The sequence below is a fragment of the Tachyglossus aculeatus genome, chromosome X3 (assembly GCF_015852505.1).
Source record: "Tachyglossus aculeatus isolate mTacAcu1 chromosome X3, mTacAcu1.pri, whole genome shotgun sequence".
Classification (NCBI taxonomy): domain Eukaryota; kingdom Metazoa; phylum Chordata; class Mammalia; order Monotremata; family Tachyglossidae; genus Tachyglossus; species Tachyglossus aculeatus.
The window spans coordinates 25,947,700-25,962,541 of NC_052099.1; the positions used below are offsets into that span (position 1 = coordinate 25,947,700).

The 14,842-nt window shown below is 43.6% G+C and overlaps 2 protein-coding genes across 2 annotated transcripts in view; one reads left to right on the plus strand and one right to left on the minus strand.

Annotated features, from left to right (window-relative positions):
- Positions 1-1,029: 1,029 nt before the first annotated feature.
- CX3H5orf49 (chromosome X3 C5orf49 homolog) lies at positions 1,030-5,273 on the plus strand. Its single transcript, XM_038770485.1, has 3 exons — positions 1,030-1,239; positions 2,780-2,896; positions 4,995-5,273. The coding sequence occupies exons 1-3, from the start codon at positions 1,063-1,065 to the stop codon at positions 5,172-5,174; spliced, it is 474 nt and encodes a 157-aa protein (XP_038626413.1). The 5' UTR covers positions 1,030-1,062; the 3' UTR covers positions 5,175-5,273.
- A 7,214-nt stretch (positions 5,274-12,487) lies between these two features.
- ADCY2 (adenylate cyclase 2) overlaps positions 12,488-14,842 on the minus strand; it is a 269,135-nt gene continuing 266,780 nt past the window's right edge. Inside the window, exon 25 of the mRNA XM_038770480.1 lies at positions 12,488-13,367. Coding sequence (XP_038626408.1) covers positions 13,215-13,367 — 153 coding nt within the window. The 3' untranslated portion in view covers positions 12,488-13,214. The remainder of the gene's footprint in view (positions 13,368-14,842) is intronic.

A 14,842-nucleotide genomic window follows, 5' to 3' on the forward strand; every position in this document is an offset into this window, starting at 1 on the left:
GCCCGGATTTGGGAGTCAGAGGGTGTGGGTTCTAATCCCAAATCTGCCATTTGTCTGCTGTGTGACTTGGGGCAAGTCAGTTTATTCATTCATTCATTCACTCGTATTTATTGAGTGCTAACTGTGTGCAGAGCGCTGTACTAAGCGCTTGGGAAGTACAAGTTGGCAACATATAGAGATGGTCCCCACCCAACAGCGGGCTCACAGTCTAGAGTTTACTTCTCTGTGCCTCAGTTACCTCATCTGCAAAATGGGGATTAAAAGTGTGAGCCCCACGTGGGACAACCTGATTACCCTTTTATCTACCCCAGAGCTTGGAACAGTGCTTGGCACATAGTAAGTGCTTAACAAATGCCATTATTAGTAGTAGTATTATTATGAGAGCTAACCACATCTGTGTTTTAATAATAACAATGATGGCATTTGTTAAGCGCTTACGATGTGCCAAGCACTGTTCTAAACGCTGAGGGGGTACAAGGTAGTCAGGTTGTCCCACGTGAGGCTCACAGTTTTAATCCCCATTTGACAGATGAGGTAACTGAGGCACAGAGAAGTGAAGTGACTTGCCCAAAGTCACGCAGTTGACAAGTGGTGGAGCCGGGATTAGAACCCATGACCTCTGACTCCCAAGTCCATGCTCTTTTAGACTGTGAGCCCACTGTTGGGTAGGGACTGTCTCTATATGTTGCCAACTTGTACTTCCCAAGCGCTTAGTACAGTGCTCTGCACACAGTAAGCGCTCAATAAATACGATTGATTGATTGATTTATTGATTGATTCTCACTGAGCCACGCTGCGTTTTGGGAAGGAAGATGTTTTTATGATGTTTCGAGCAGCGGCCGCGAAGCAAAATGGAGGGGAGGTTTGGGGGTCGAACGAGGGGTCCTGGCAAGGCCTTCAGCCCAGGGAAGGCCTGCCTTACCCCATCCCGTATCCTAGCAACCGACCTCTTCTAAAGGCTCCTCCTCCACGTGCCTCTCCTGCCTGGGGGACCGGTTTCCTAGCAACCGAAGAACGCGTCCTCTTCCTCCCTTCTCCTCCTCCTCCCGACCCAAAGCAGGCATGGAGATGGGGGGGAAGTGGAGGGAGGAGGAGGAGGATGAAGAAGAGGAGATAACCGTGGAATCACTACGAGGAAAACCTCGGCCGCCTCCCGTCTCGGCCCTTTCCTCCTTCAGCTACGTCCCCTTTCGACGCCAGGACCCCAAAGAGCACAGCTACTTCTACCAGGAGGCCAAGGTAATGATAATAATAATACTAATGGAATTTGTTAAGCGCTTACTATGTGCAAAGCACTGTTCTAAGCGCTGGGGAGGATACAAGGTGATCAGGTTGTCCCACGTGGGGCTCACTGTCTGCATCCCCATTTTATAAATGAGGTCACTGAGGCACAGAGAATAATAATAATGATGGCATTTGTTCAGCGCTTACTATGTGCAAAGCACTGTTCTAAACGCTGGAGAAGTCAAGTTACTTGTCCAAAGTCAGACAGCTGACAGTTGGCAGAGTCTGGATTTGAATCCCAAGCTCGGGCTCTTTCCATTGAGCCATGCTGTGTTTCTAAGGCAGGGCTGGACTTTCCTCTAGTCATTCATTTATTCAATCCATCCTATTTAGTAAGCACTTTCTGTGTGCAGAGCACTGTACTAAGCGTTTGGGAAAGTACAACGCAACAGTAAACAGTGACAATCCCTGCCCACAACGAGCTCCCAGTCTAGAGGGAGCCTATCTCTCCATACTGCGAGACGGCAACATATAGTGACAGTCCCTACCACCAACGGGGTCACAGTCTAGAAGGGGGAGACAGACAACAAAACAAAACATGTAGGCCGGTGTCAAAATGGTCAGAACAAAAGAATTAATGATTTCTAATATAGCACATAGATAAGACAGGGCACTAGAGAATGAGAAAGTTTAGGGAAGTTTAGAAAACATCACACAGAGGTTTCTTTAGAGCCAAACTAACTTGGTGTGGCAGCTGTTTATTTGAAGACTTTGTACGGAGTGTGAAATGCATAATCTAAACCAGCACCTAAAAGCAGATAGAATCTAGGAAAGAATAAACTTATGACTCTGGTCTCCGTATTTTGAACTCACATTAAATTTTTCTGCTGCACCTCCTGCCTTTCATTGCGCTACCAATGCTCCACCAAGGCATAGTTTACCAAGAGGACAGTCAGTCTTTATGAGATGTGAGGCCCAAAAACAGTCTGCAGGGGTTCTTAGTCCCACCGGGGCCACTGTAGACACAACTTGACCATTTCTTAGGAAGCTCAAGAAAAGTCTTATCCCACCACCAACCTGGGAGGCGATTTCATGACAAATGTTCTGGAACCGAACTAAGTAGGCATGACAGGCCTGCCTAATGAGGTGGAAACAAAAGATCAGCTAAGACATTGGTTCTTTTTTAAAAACCGATGTACCACAGTTAAATGGATTTAGACTGGAATTAAGAGAAAGCAGATGTCTTCCTTGCCACTGATAATCTCTATTTATGCCTGAGATGCTCGACATTTTTAATATATTCCCCCCCACCCCCCGCAACTTGTAGCAACTTCAGCTGAGCTGTGGCTTGCCAGGTCAGGGAACATTTCTAGAAGAACCTAGCAGATAGTGACCAGATGTGCCATTCTTGATAGCAAAATTAAATGCAGTGTGACATTGATAAGATCCAATTCCTGGCTTGTAATTTTGGCCACAGACCATGAGCCCTCTGGCTGTAAAACTTTCTGTGAAGTTTTCACCTAAACAAATCAGGTGTTTTCCTTTTTATTCCAAGACAGGCACCGTCTCCATGTATGACTGCATTTTTAAAAGACCTCCAGGTTATAATGAAAAACTGCACCGAGATGACAGAGAGCATGCAAAAAGTCATGGACTTCATGTTAACAAAGAGGTAACACTAAGCAAGAATACTCAATCAACAGTATTTTTTGAACCCCTGCTGTGTAATAATAATAAAAATAATGGTATTTGTTAAGCGCTTACTATGTGCAGAGCACTATTCTAAGCACTGGGGAGGTTACAGTAGGGTGATCAGGTTGTCCCGCGTGGGGCTCACAGTCTTAATCCCCATTTTACAGATGAGGTAACTGAGGCACAGACAAGTTAAGTGACTTGCCCAAAGTCACACAGCTGACTATTGGGAGAGGCAGGATTTGAACCCATGACCCCTGACTCCAAAGCCCGGGCTCTTTCCTCTGAGCCACGCTGTTTTTAAGCACTTGGGATAGCACTTGATATTTACCCACCTCCCCGAGCATTTATGTACATAGCCATGGTGTATTATGTATGTAGCCGTGATGCTCTCTGGATTATGAAGATCATGTGACCCAGAGTTAGGCAATAACCCACCGTCTCTAGCTAATTAATCAATCAATGGTATTTAGCAAATGCTCACTGTTTGCAGAGAACTGTACTAAGCTTTCGGGAGGTACCAATCAATCAATTGTATTTCCTGAGCGCTTACTGTGTGCAGCATACTGTACTAAGCGCTTGAGGGAGTCCAATACAACAGAGTTGGTAGGCACGTCTCCTGCCCAGTTACAGTCTAGAGCGAGAGAGAGACATTTAGACTGTAGACTTTGGACTGTAAGGTCTTTGTGAGCTGAAAATGTGTCTTCCAACTCCACTGTGTTGTATTTTCCCAAGCGTTTAGCACAGTGGTCTGCACACGGTAAGCACTCAATAAATACCACTGATTTACTGAGGCAGGAGAATAATGAATAATTTTACAAACAGAGAACTCCAGCAGGTTGGCGTAGTGAATAGACCATAGCAATGAGAGTCAGAAGGTCACTGGTTCTAATCCCAGCTCGCCACTTGTCTGCTGTGTGACCTTGGTCAAGTCACTTTGCTTCTCTGGGCCTCAGTTACCTCACGTGTAAAATGGGGGTTGAGACTGTGAGCCCCAGGTGGAACCTGATTTGCTTGTATCCACCCATCTTCACACAGTGCTTGGCACATAATAATTCTGGGATTTGTTAAGAGCTTTCTATGTGCCAGGCACTGTACTAAGCGCTGTTGTGGATCAAAGCTAACTGGGTTGGAAAAGTCCCTGTCCCACATGGAGCTCACAGTCTTAATCCCCATTTTACAGATGAGGAAATTGAGGCACGGAGAATTGAAGTGACTTGCCCAAAGTCACACAGCAGAAAAGTATCAGAGCCAGGATTAGAACCCATAACCTTCTGACTCCAGGCCCGTGCTCTATGCACTGCTCCATAATAAGTGCTGAACAAATACTATTATTATTATTATTACTGTTATTATTATTAGTGAATCATTGAAGCAGCATGGTTTAGTGGCTAGAGCACAGGCCTGGATGCCAGAAAGACCTGGGTTCTAATCCCAGCTCTATCATATGTCTGCTTTGTGACCTTAGGTAAGTCACTTCACTTCTCTGGGCCTCAGTTACCTCATCAGTAAAATGGGGATTAAGAGTGTGAGCACCATGTGGATCCGAAACCGTGTCCAATCTGATTAATTTATATCTACCCCAGTGCTTAGAACAGAGCTTGGCACATAGTGATTAACAAGTACCATAATAATAATAATAATATTAATAATAATAATAATGGTATTTGTTAAGCACTTACTATGTGCCAAGCACTGTTCTAAATGCTGGGGTAGATAACAAGGCAATCAGATTGTCCCGCGTGGGGCTCAGAATCTTAATCCCCATTTTACAGATGAGGTAACTGAGGCACAGAGAAGCTAAGTGGCTCGCCCAAATTCGCACAGCGGACGAGTGGCGGAGTTGGGATTAGAACATGTTCTGACTTCCAAGCCCGGGTTCGCTCACTAAGCCACGCTGTTTTCAATAATCATTATCATTGAACGTTGCCTATTTTATAAGAAGTTTGTCCGAGAGCACTCTAGACTATAAACTCATTGTAGGTAGTACAGTGTTCTGCACACAGTAAGCACTCAATAAATACGACTGAGTGTGAATGAGTGCTAACCCCTGTGGCTGCCGTGTGCCATTTCAATAGGAATGGGCAAGACCTGTCGGGGTTTTGGCATCTTCAGAGTACGGGCGGCACATAAAACATCCCGTGGAACAGCTCAGCAGAGACAACGTGAGGGTCAACCGTGTGAAGGCTGAGTTCTACCGGAAAAATGACATCACCTGCATGAAGGAAGCCAGCTTTGGACACATCGCTCCTTTCTGACGTTTTTACCTTCAGCGAGATGGGTATTTGGGTCACGGTACCAGTGGGTTTCTGTTTGGGGATGGGGAGGGGTAGAAGAATAAAAGCGGTTTAATTTAACCTTTATTTCCTGTTCGATCCAACTAGGGCAATTTAGCCTGAAATCAGCTTAGATTTAATGACAGCACAGCTGAAACTTTTCCCCTAGAAGCTCTTGAAAGAAGTGTAACTGTTGGCCATTGCACTCCATTATTTCCTACATTGAAAATCTGGCCTTTCTTTTAGCACATAGTGCTACAATTTCTTTTGTAATTGCTAAGGATTTTTTTCCAGGTATGATGGTGACTTTCGATATTTTAGTATATCTGGTTAATATGATCCATTTCTGTTTATCCATGAATATACCAATAAAGTCTATTTTCTATTATGACTTTTTGACTCCTCTTCAATCCAGATATTGTTTTTAAGGCATTTGAGGGAGAATTTTGTATTCACAGCAGTTTTTAAGCATGCTTCAATAATCTTTATGATGTTCTTAAAATGACATGAATTTTACTGTACGAACATGAAAATGTCCTACCAGGCAGTTAAAAATAATCCCTTATGTTGATTATGATTCCAACTGTTAAAGGAAAGTTTCTATAGGCTTTCCAAATCCCCATATTACAGATGAGGTAACTGAGGCCCAGATCATTTAAGAAACTTGCCCAAGGTCACACAGCAGGTGAGTGGGAAGGCTGGGACTAGAAGCTCTGTACTCCCAAACCCAAGCTCTTTCCATTAGGCCATGTTCTCCACACATTAAGTGTTCAATAAATAGCACTGATTGATTGAGATGTTTCTATTGTGGATCCCTGATGTAGTTGATGCCCAGACCGTTGCTTTCCCCTCCGATGCTCACTTTGGATAAATCCAACTTTGGAGCCTCAACTAGCTGAAGATCAGCTCAAGATCAGATTAGAGAAGCAGCGTGGCTCAGTGGAAGGAGCATGGGCTTGGGAGTAGGAGGTCATGGGTTCTAATCCCGGCTCCCCCCCAAGTCCGCTGTGTGACCAGGGACAAGTCACTTAACTTCTCTGAGCCTCAATTACCTCAGCTGTAAAATGGGGATTAAGACTGTGAGCCCCAAGTGGGACAACGTGATCACCTTGTATCCCCCCAGAGCTTAGAACAGTGCTTTGCATATAGTAAGCGCTTAACAAATGCCATCATTATTATCATTATTATTATTATTTGAGATCTCCAGGGTGTCCCAGCATAGCCCTCGTTTGGCTGTAATCCTGATATTGACCGAGCATATCAACTCAATTTATTCCCTCTCTGTAATGCAAGGAGAAACTTTTTGTCTTGGTCCCAAACCACATTGCAAATTGGTATTAGAAGTCTTCCTCTAGGTCAGTATTCACAGCAGTAATATACCACTTTCCTGAAACATCTAAAAAGCTGAGCAGTGTAGAAACTTCTGGTCATTTAGTCACTCAAAGGAACCAGAAACCCCCCCCCCCCTTTTTTTTTTACTCTTTGGGCACATTAAACATAATTTTACCTCCTTCCCCTCCCCACAGCACTTGTATATATGTTTGTACAGATTTATTACTCTATTTATTTTACTTGTACATATTTACTATTCTATTTATTTTGTTAATGATGTGCATCTAGCTTTATTTCTATTTATTTTGATGACTTAATACCTACCCACGTATTTTGTTGTCTGTCTCTCCCTTCTAGACTGTGAGCCTGTTGTGGAGTTAGGACCATCTCTATATATTGCCAACTTATACTTCCCAAGCACTTAGTACAGTGCTCTGCACACAGTAAGCGCTCAAAAAATATGATTGAATTAATGAATGAATAATCGTATCAGGCACTGTCCCACTCCCAGTCTAAGGGGAAAGGGAGACAGGTATTTAATCCCCACTTTATAGAGGAGAAAAGTGAGCCCCGGAAAAGTTAAATGCCTTGACGAAGGCCACACATTTTGCAAACGGCAGAGTCAAGAGTGGAAGCCAGGTCTCTCGAAGTCAAGAGACTTAGCAGTCCTGTGATATATCCACTAAGCCACACTCTCTTCTAAGCAGGCATTCTAAATCATGACCAATCAATCATCACACTACCAATGTAGTCTGATCCCTTTCCAATCTAAGGAGTTCTAACCAGGGATGCTTTAATCATGGCTTTTCTCCCCATCTCATCCCTAATGAGAACAGAGAAACTTAATCTGAAACAGCTCAACTCTGTTATTAAATCTTTTGAGGTTGAAGAAATGGCCAATTTTCTCCAGAATAGCTATTCTCTTCATTCTCAAAGCCAGACACAGAACAAACATGTGTAAATAAAAATCGTCTAAATAGAAAAACATGTTCCAAAACAACCAGGAAACCGTCCAAACAAAAACTGAATAGTTTACGCTGGCAACTCTGAGGGTTGTTTTCTCTAGAGAACAGCTTAAAGATGGTGAGTAAAACCTGATCCTGGGTAACACTGTTAGTAAAACAGCATGTCACAAAATGACCTTACAACACTTCACCAGCAATCTCCTCTACGGGGCCGTTAATAACTGGACCTTAAAATTCCCTCATCTTTTTCCTGTTCAAAGGTTATTTCTCTCCTAAAGAGCAGCATTCTCACAACTACAGCATTCATTCCATTCATTCAATTACATTTATTGAGCCCTTACTGTGTGCAGAGCACTGTACTAAGCGCTTGAGAAGTACAAATAGGCAACATATAGAGACAGTCCCTACCCAACAACGAGCAGATTCCACCGAAGTGCTATTAGAAATCTGTCTGTTCAAGCCTGAAATTAAGTGATTTGTCACAGCTCCCACAGCTAAATTCACAAAATTCATTCTTCTCTTTTTTTAATGGTATTTGTGAAGCTCTTACTATGTGCCAAGCACTGTTCTAAGCACTGAGGTAGATACAAGGTAATCAGGTTGGACACGGTTTCTGTCCCACATAGGATTTACAGTCTTAATCCCCATTTTACAGGTGAACTAACTGAGGCACGGCAGAGTTATGTGACTTGCCCAAGGTCACGCAGCAGACAAGTAGCAGAGCTTGGATTACGATCCAGTCCTGTGGTCTTTCCAAATTCACATCATCCTTTCAAACTTGTCTATCACAAAATGGGAGTGTAATTAGTAGGCGCGAAGATAGCAGTATGCTGGGCCCCGAAGTAAAAAGGTTGGTTTTGGATGACTGTGACCCGGTTTTAAATGATGTGCAGATATTTATGCCTTTTCAGAGTTGACAAAAATAATTCCATGAACTGAGATGCATTTTAATCTTAAAAAAAAAATCTAAAACATAAAACAATTTTCACAGGATATTCTTTGGGAAAAGAGTTCAGTATTGGCCCTGATATTAAAGGATCCTCAAAATTTAAGACTTTCCCCCTATTTTAATTAGATTCCTATGGGATCTTTAACTCATTCCTTGGCAACTGATCCTACTTTTGACCCATTTTTTTTAAATCCGCGAATACGGTTTCTACTCCATTAGCGAACCACAGTGTTCTTTCCACCATCCTCCCTAAAACTACCTTCCCCTTTGTCTCCTTTGTTGCTCTTCAATACCTTCTAATAATTAATAATAATTACGGTACTTGTTAAGCCCTGCTATTTGCCAAACTCTGTTCAAAGCTCTCGGGTGATAATCAGGTTGGACACAGTCCCTGTCCCACGTGGGCTCACACTCTTATCCCCATTTACAGATGAGGTAACTGAGGCACAGAGAAATTAAGTGACTTCCTCAAATTCACACAGCAGACATGTGGCAGAGCCGGGTTTAAAATGCAGTCCTCCTGACTCCAGGCTCAGTCTCTATCCACTAAGTCACGCTGCTTCCTATGTAAACACATCATCTCTGGGAGGCCTTCTCTCCATCTCCCCAGTTTAAATCCCTTCCCCTGTCATTTTAGGACTTCCAAGCCACATAAACTATCTATGTTAAATAAATTATTTATTTATTTTACTTGTGCATATCTATTCTATTTATTTTATTTTGTTAGTATGTTTGGTTTTGTTCTCTGTCTCCCCCTTTTAGACTGTGAGCTCACTGTTGGGTAGGGACTGTCTCTATATGTTGCCAATTTGTACTTCCCAAGCGCTTAGTACAGTGCTCTGCACACAGTAAGCGCTCAATAAATACGATTGATGATAAACACCCGTGTTCTACTTATTCTTCCCAGAGGTAATTTAATTTAGGGTTTGTCTCTCCCAACTAGATCGTAAGATCCTTGAGGGGAGGGATCATGTCTATTAATTCCATTGAGGTCTCCCAAGCGTGCTTTGCACTCAGTAGATGCTTAATACTGGCTCCTGGATTAAAGATTTTTCATGATGCTTTCATTCATCTCGTGGCAAAATTTTCTCTGATAAGTATTGTAGTCAGATTTTCAAGGACATAATTAATGAAATCCATTTTCTTTAGAAAATGGTTGCTACTTGGCTCCTTCACTATCTTTTCCTTCTCCCACATGCCTCGTAAGTTTCCAAAAATGGAGTAGGTAATTGGGGTGTTTATTCAGCAAATCTAGGGTAATTCAAATCATCTAGGCTTGATGATTTCCAGGTGTTGTGCTATTATCTCATACCTGGATAATTCTCATTTGCATGGTTGGAGTCTTCGCTTTATGAATCACGAAGCTTTCCTTTATGAGATTTCCAAATCTGTTTTGAAGGGAAAAACCAAATTTTACTGTTCTTTTACATCCATACTGGGAGAGATCAGGGTAATTCAGTTGTTAGGAACCACCTCCTTCCCGCCCCCCTCCCGGGTTTTTTTTGTACATGATTTGAGAAGCTAAAAGAGAATCACAGAATCTTTGAATTACAGGACAATAGGGCTGGAAAGAAAGTCAGGGGATTCTGGTAAACCAGGATCCTGCAGGCAGGTGAGTGATTTTTAACATAAATGAACACTCCACAAATGAGAACGCAATTGTCTTCTGCTGTCAGGTCGTCTCCGAACCATAGCGACTCCAAGGACACATCTCTCTCAGAATGCCCCACCTCCATCTGCCATCATTTTGGTAGTGTATCAATAGAGGTTTTCTTGTTAAAAATATGGAAGTGGCTTACCACTGCCTTCTTCCACGCAGTAATAATAATAATAATGGTGGTATTTCTTAAGCGCTTACTATGTGCCAAGCACTGTTCTAAGCAGTGGGGGCGGGGGGGGGGGGATACAACGGTGATCAAGGTTGTACCATGATCCCTGCCCTCAAGGAGCTTAAATTTATGAAGAGAATTCTGTAGATAACATTCACTCCATTTCTACAGGCTCTCCAGCAAAAGGCAATGCATATTACAGTAGAAGTATACCATCCAGGAAGTTCAGAAGGGGCTCTATTGGTTCTAAGAATGCCAAAAAAGTTAAGAAAGGTAATAACTGAGTCACACTGCTTCTCTAAACCTGAACCTCCCCCCTTGCCTCTCTCCCATGCTGCTGCTGCCCAGCACAGACGAGTTTTGACTTGTTGCAGGTTGCCTGCCACTCGCTAGCCACTGCCCGAGCTAGGAATGGAATGGGTATGACCCTGCTTGACTCTCCCGCTTGTCGTCGAAACTGATAGGGTATTGCAAACTCTCCAGGTGCCATCCTCAGCGGGGCGGGGATCCACTAGCGATCACATATACTGAATAAAGATACACCTCCTATTACCCGGATCTGATTTAGGATTAGGAAAGTGGGATGGGCTTAAGAAAGAATACAAAAAAAAAGATTCCACTACTCAGCCTCTCCCCTGTCTTTCCCTGCTCTCCATTTCCCTGGCCTTCGGTGTTAGAATATTTCACTCTCCCAGGAGATGACTACATTCTGTAATAATAACAATAATGATGGCATTTGTTAAGCGCTTACTGTGTGCAAAGCATGTGGATTGCTCCATGTAGCATGGCTCAGTGGAAAGAGCCCGGGCTTAGGAGTCAGAGGTCATGGGTTCGAATCCCTGCTCCGCCAATTGTCAGCTGTGTGACTTTGGGCAAGTCACTTCACTTCTCTGTGTCTCAGTTACCTCATCTGTAAAATGGGGATGAAGACAGAAAGCCCCACGTGGAACAACCTGATCACCTTGGATCCTCCCCAGTGCTTAGAACAGTGCTTGGCACATAGTAAGCGCTTAAGAAATACCAACATTATTATTATCATTATGACTCTGTCATCGTGAACGGCAACATAGTATGTGTTTAGATCACATTTGGAATGATGGGACTGGATTCAGTCAATACTATTAACTGAGGCCACAGCACTGTACTAAGTGGTTGGGAGAGTCCATTGACGTCTGCCAGATAGCTTATTTTCACTCAGTGTTTTGGACAGGACGTGGTGGCAGGAGTAGAGAAAGTCTCTGTCAACTGCCACACAGCCAGAAAAAGCAAACAGTGTCGAGCACAAGACGAACGCTACAATTCGAAGCTTCCTAAATGTACGATCCTTCAAGAACACAGCCCCCATATTGGGAGAGGACTGGCTCTACCACGATCCCAGCCCTCAAGGAGCTTAAATTTATGAAGAGAATTCTGTAAATAACATTCACTCCATTTCTACAGGCTCTCCAACAAAAGGCAATGCAGATTACAGTAGAAGTATACCATCCAGGAAGTTCAGAAGGGGCTCTATTGGTTCTAAGAATGCCAAACAAGTTACGAAAGGTAATAATAATGACGGCATTTGTTAAGCGCTTACTTTGTGCAAAGCACTGTTCTAAGCGCTGGGGAGGATACAAGGTAATCAGGTTGTCCCACAGGGGACTCAAGTCTTAATCCCCATTTTCCAGATGAGGTAACTGAGGCGCAGAGAAGTTAAGTGACCTGCCCAAAGTCACACAGCTGACGAGTGGTGGAGCTGGGATTTGAACCAGGCTCTTTCCAAAAATCAGGGCTACCTCATCCTGAACTGGAAGCCTGTTACTTCACTAGGCATCAAGCTCCCAGTTGCTCGATATGTCACATACAATCTTTAAAATCCACATTTTCCTCTGTTTGCAGGTGATCCTCCCCTAGCTCCCAGGGAACAGGAGCCCTGGTTTACACACTCCAAGCCACTGAGGTCCCTTTGGGGATCTCGAGGGGCCCTCAGAAGAAAGGCTCTGCTCTCCTTCTCCCCTGAGGGGCCCCTGGCACTTGACAGGAGCTCTTTGTGAGGTTCCCAGTTTCAGCATCGTATCATCATGGATACTTCTTAAGCCGGAGACTCTAGAGAACGCCATAACTCCCCACAGACCTTTTCTTTTTACAAGAAATAGCTTGACACTAACCCGGTAAAGCCAGAGGAGCTCATGAGAATTAAATGCTGCAAGAGAAAGAAATGAAGACTCGGAAGTCGTCACGCAAAGTACATATAAACTTTTAATGAATTAATTAACCTTACAAAAGACAATGGCATCAAAACATTTGACACGTTTTGTACAAAACTGGTCCTGTGTTGTGAGGACTATTTCTGAGAGTAAATGGCAATGTGTCACGGGCTATGAGACATGATCGGTTGCCCGCCACGTGGCCCCAGCATCGGAATGCCACGGAGGGCTGGCAAACCTCCACTGGCTATGAGACGTATCGTCGAACACATCCAAACTGCGCATGAAGGGACAGAGTAAACTTATTTACAAATACTGTGTATTTCAATATCAGGCTAGCAGATGCCAATGGGGAGCTACCGTATTTTCCAGATAATACCATGCACCAGAAAATATTATACACCCCCTAGTTTTATTGCCTTAAGAATGATTTTGTTTACCTCTAACAACGTCGTCAGTCCTTTCGCTCTTCTCTTGCATCGCTTACGCGTTCTCTCCTTTTCAGTCTTTCCTCCACTTGGAGTAAACACAGTGCAAGTGGCAATCGAGTCTTCCCATCCCATGGCACACGGCACACAAACATCCCAACATTTCAGAAAAGTGCGGCGTTGCTTGTGGCTGGGCCATGGGGACTATTCTGCCAAAGTTTCACACAGCGGAAAGTAACACGCACATTCACGGCAGGGGACAAAAACGTAGTCAGAGAGTGCGTGATACTTTCCTGAAAAATACGGTATTGTTGCCCAACCTAAAAATATTCTTCAGGATGTCACGTTCCCCTGGGAAAGGGACCTGGTCATTTCGGTATGTACAAAATACGTCTTCAGTTCCCCCTTGCCTTTCACATTGATTATTCCTCTACAGGTGCACACGTATCCTAGGGTCTGCAAGACAATATTTGTCTCTTCTGTGACCTGAAATTGAAGTGAGAGCAGAGACTTTTTAGGCAAAGAGGTAAGCACACGGAGCAGGTACCTGCCTAGGGCAAACGTGAGCAGGCTGAGAAAAAGATAAAAGAAAATGAATAGGTTTCCTACCTGTTTCTTAGTGGTGCCACAGCATTAGCCTCATTTTCAATCTAGTGGAAAGAGGGTTTGCTAAATGGCACTTTTTTGGTCACCACTTGGCAAGGTAGGACTGGAAACATGGGCTTGCACACCTGGAAAGATGGCAACCAGGGCCTTGGGGTTGCTTCTTCTTGAGTCCCTCCTGAACGGGCCAAGGTGGCTGCAGGGTTGATAGCTGCTACTCATCATCATCATTATCATCATCAATCGTATTTATTGAGTGCTTACTATGTGCAGAGCACTGTACTAAGCGCTTGGGAAGTACAAATTGGCAACATATAGAGACAGTCCCTACCCAACAGTGGGCTCACAGTCTAAAAGGGGAAACTGCCTGGCTGCCCTTTCTTAGATGGTCCTGAGGACTCCAAGAGTGGCAAGAGAGACAGGGCTGGGGCCAACGTGGAAAAAGCCTAAATGCAAGCTGGTTCATCAGGTGGAATGGCTGACATTAGGAATTCTGGAACAGGGTAAGGGTGAGACTAATTTGGGGTGGCTCCGATAAATTGTTCGGTCAATTGGTAGAAATTGCACTAAGAGCTTTGAAGGGTACAGTAGAGTTGGTAGACCTAAACCCTGCCTCCAAGGAGTTCACAATCTTGCGGGGGAGACAGACATTAAAATAAATCAGACGTAAGTCTTCACAGAACAAGACACAAATTAGATGTAAATCTTCGCTAACATTAATCTGGAGCCTAACAACCGATTGGTCCTGAGCAGACTGAGGAAAAAAATGGATTTTTTTGTAAGACTATTCTTCTCCACAAATATACTCGCCCCAGCTTTACTGCTTTGTACCACAAATTAGTTTGTGTTTCTTAGTGTTTTGAGAACTTTACAATAGAATAGTAATGAGTGGCAAGAGCGTAAAGCTTACCGGCAAGTCACTTCGCTTCTCCCTGCCTCATCTGTAAACTGGGAATTCAATGCCTGATTGTCTTATATCTACCCCAGAGTTTAGTAAAGTGGTTTGCACATAGCAAGCACTTGACAAATATAATTAGAATAATAATCATTATAAATAATAAAATTAACTATACAGTGACTGTGCTGTGTAATGACCTCAGAGGAGTTTTTAGACCAACCCTCTCATGGGAATCAATCAACCAATCAATTGTACGTACTGAGCATTTACTTAGTTGGAAAAAAACAACTCCTCCCAGAGGCCTTCCCCAACCGAGCCCTCATTTCCTCTTGTCCCATTCCTTTCTGGGTCACCCTTGCACTTAGATTTGCACCTTGTTCCTTGTGGGCAGGGAACGACCTATCTACCAACTCCATTGTACTGGACATTCCCAAGTGCTCAATACAGTGCTCTACACACA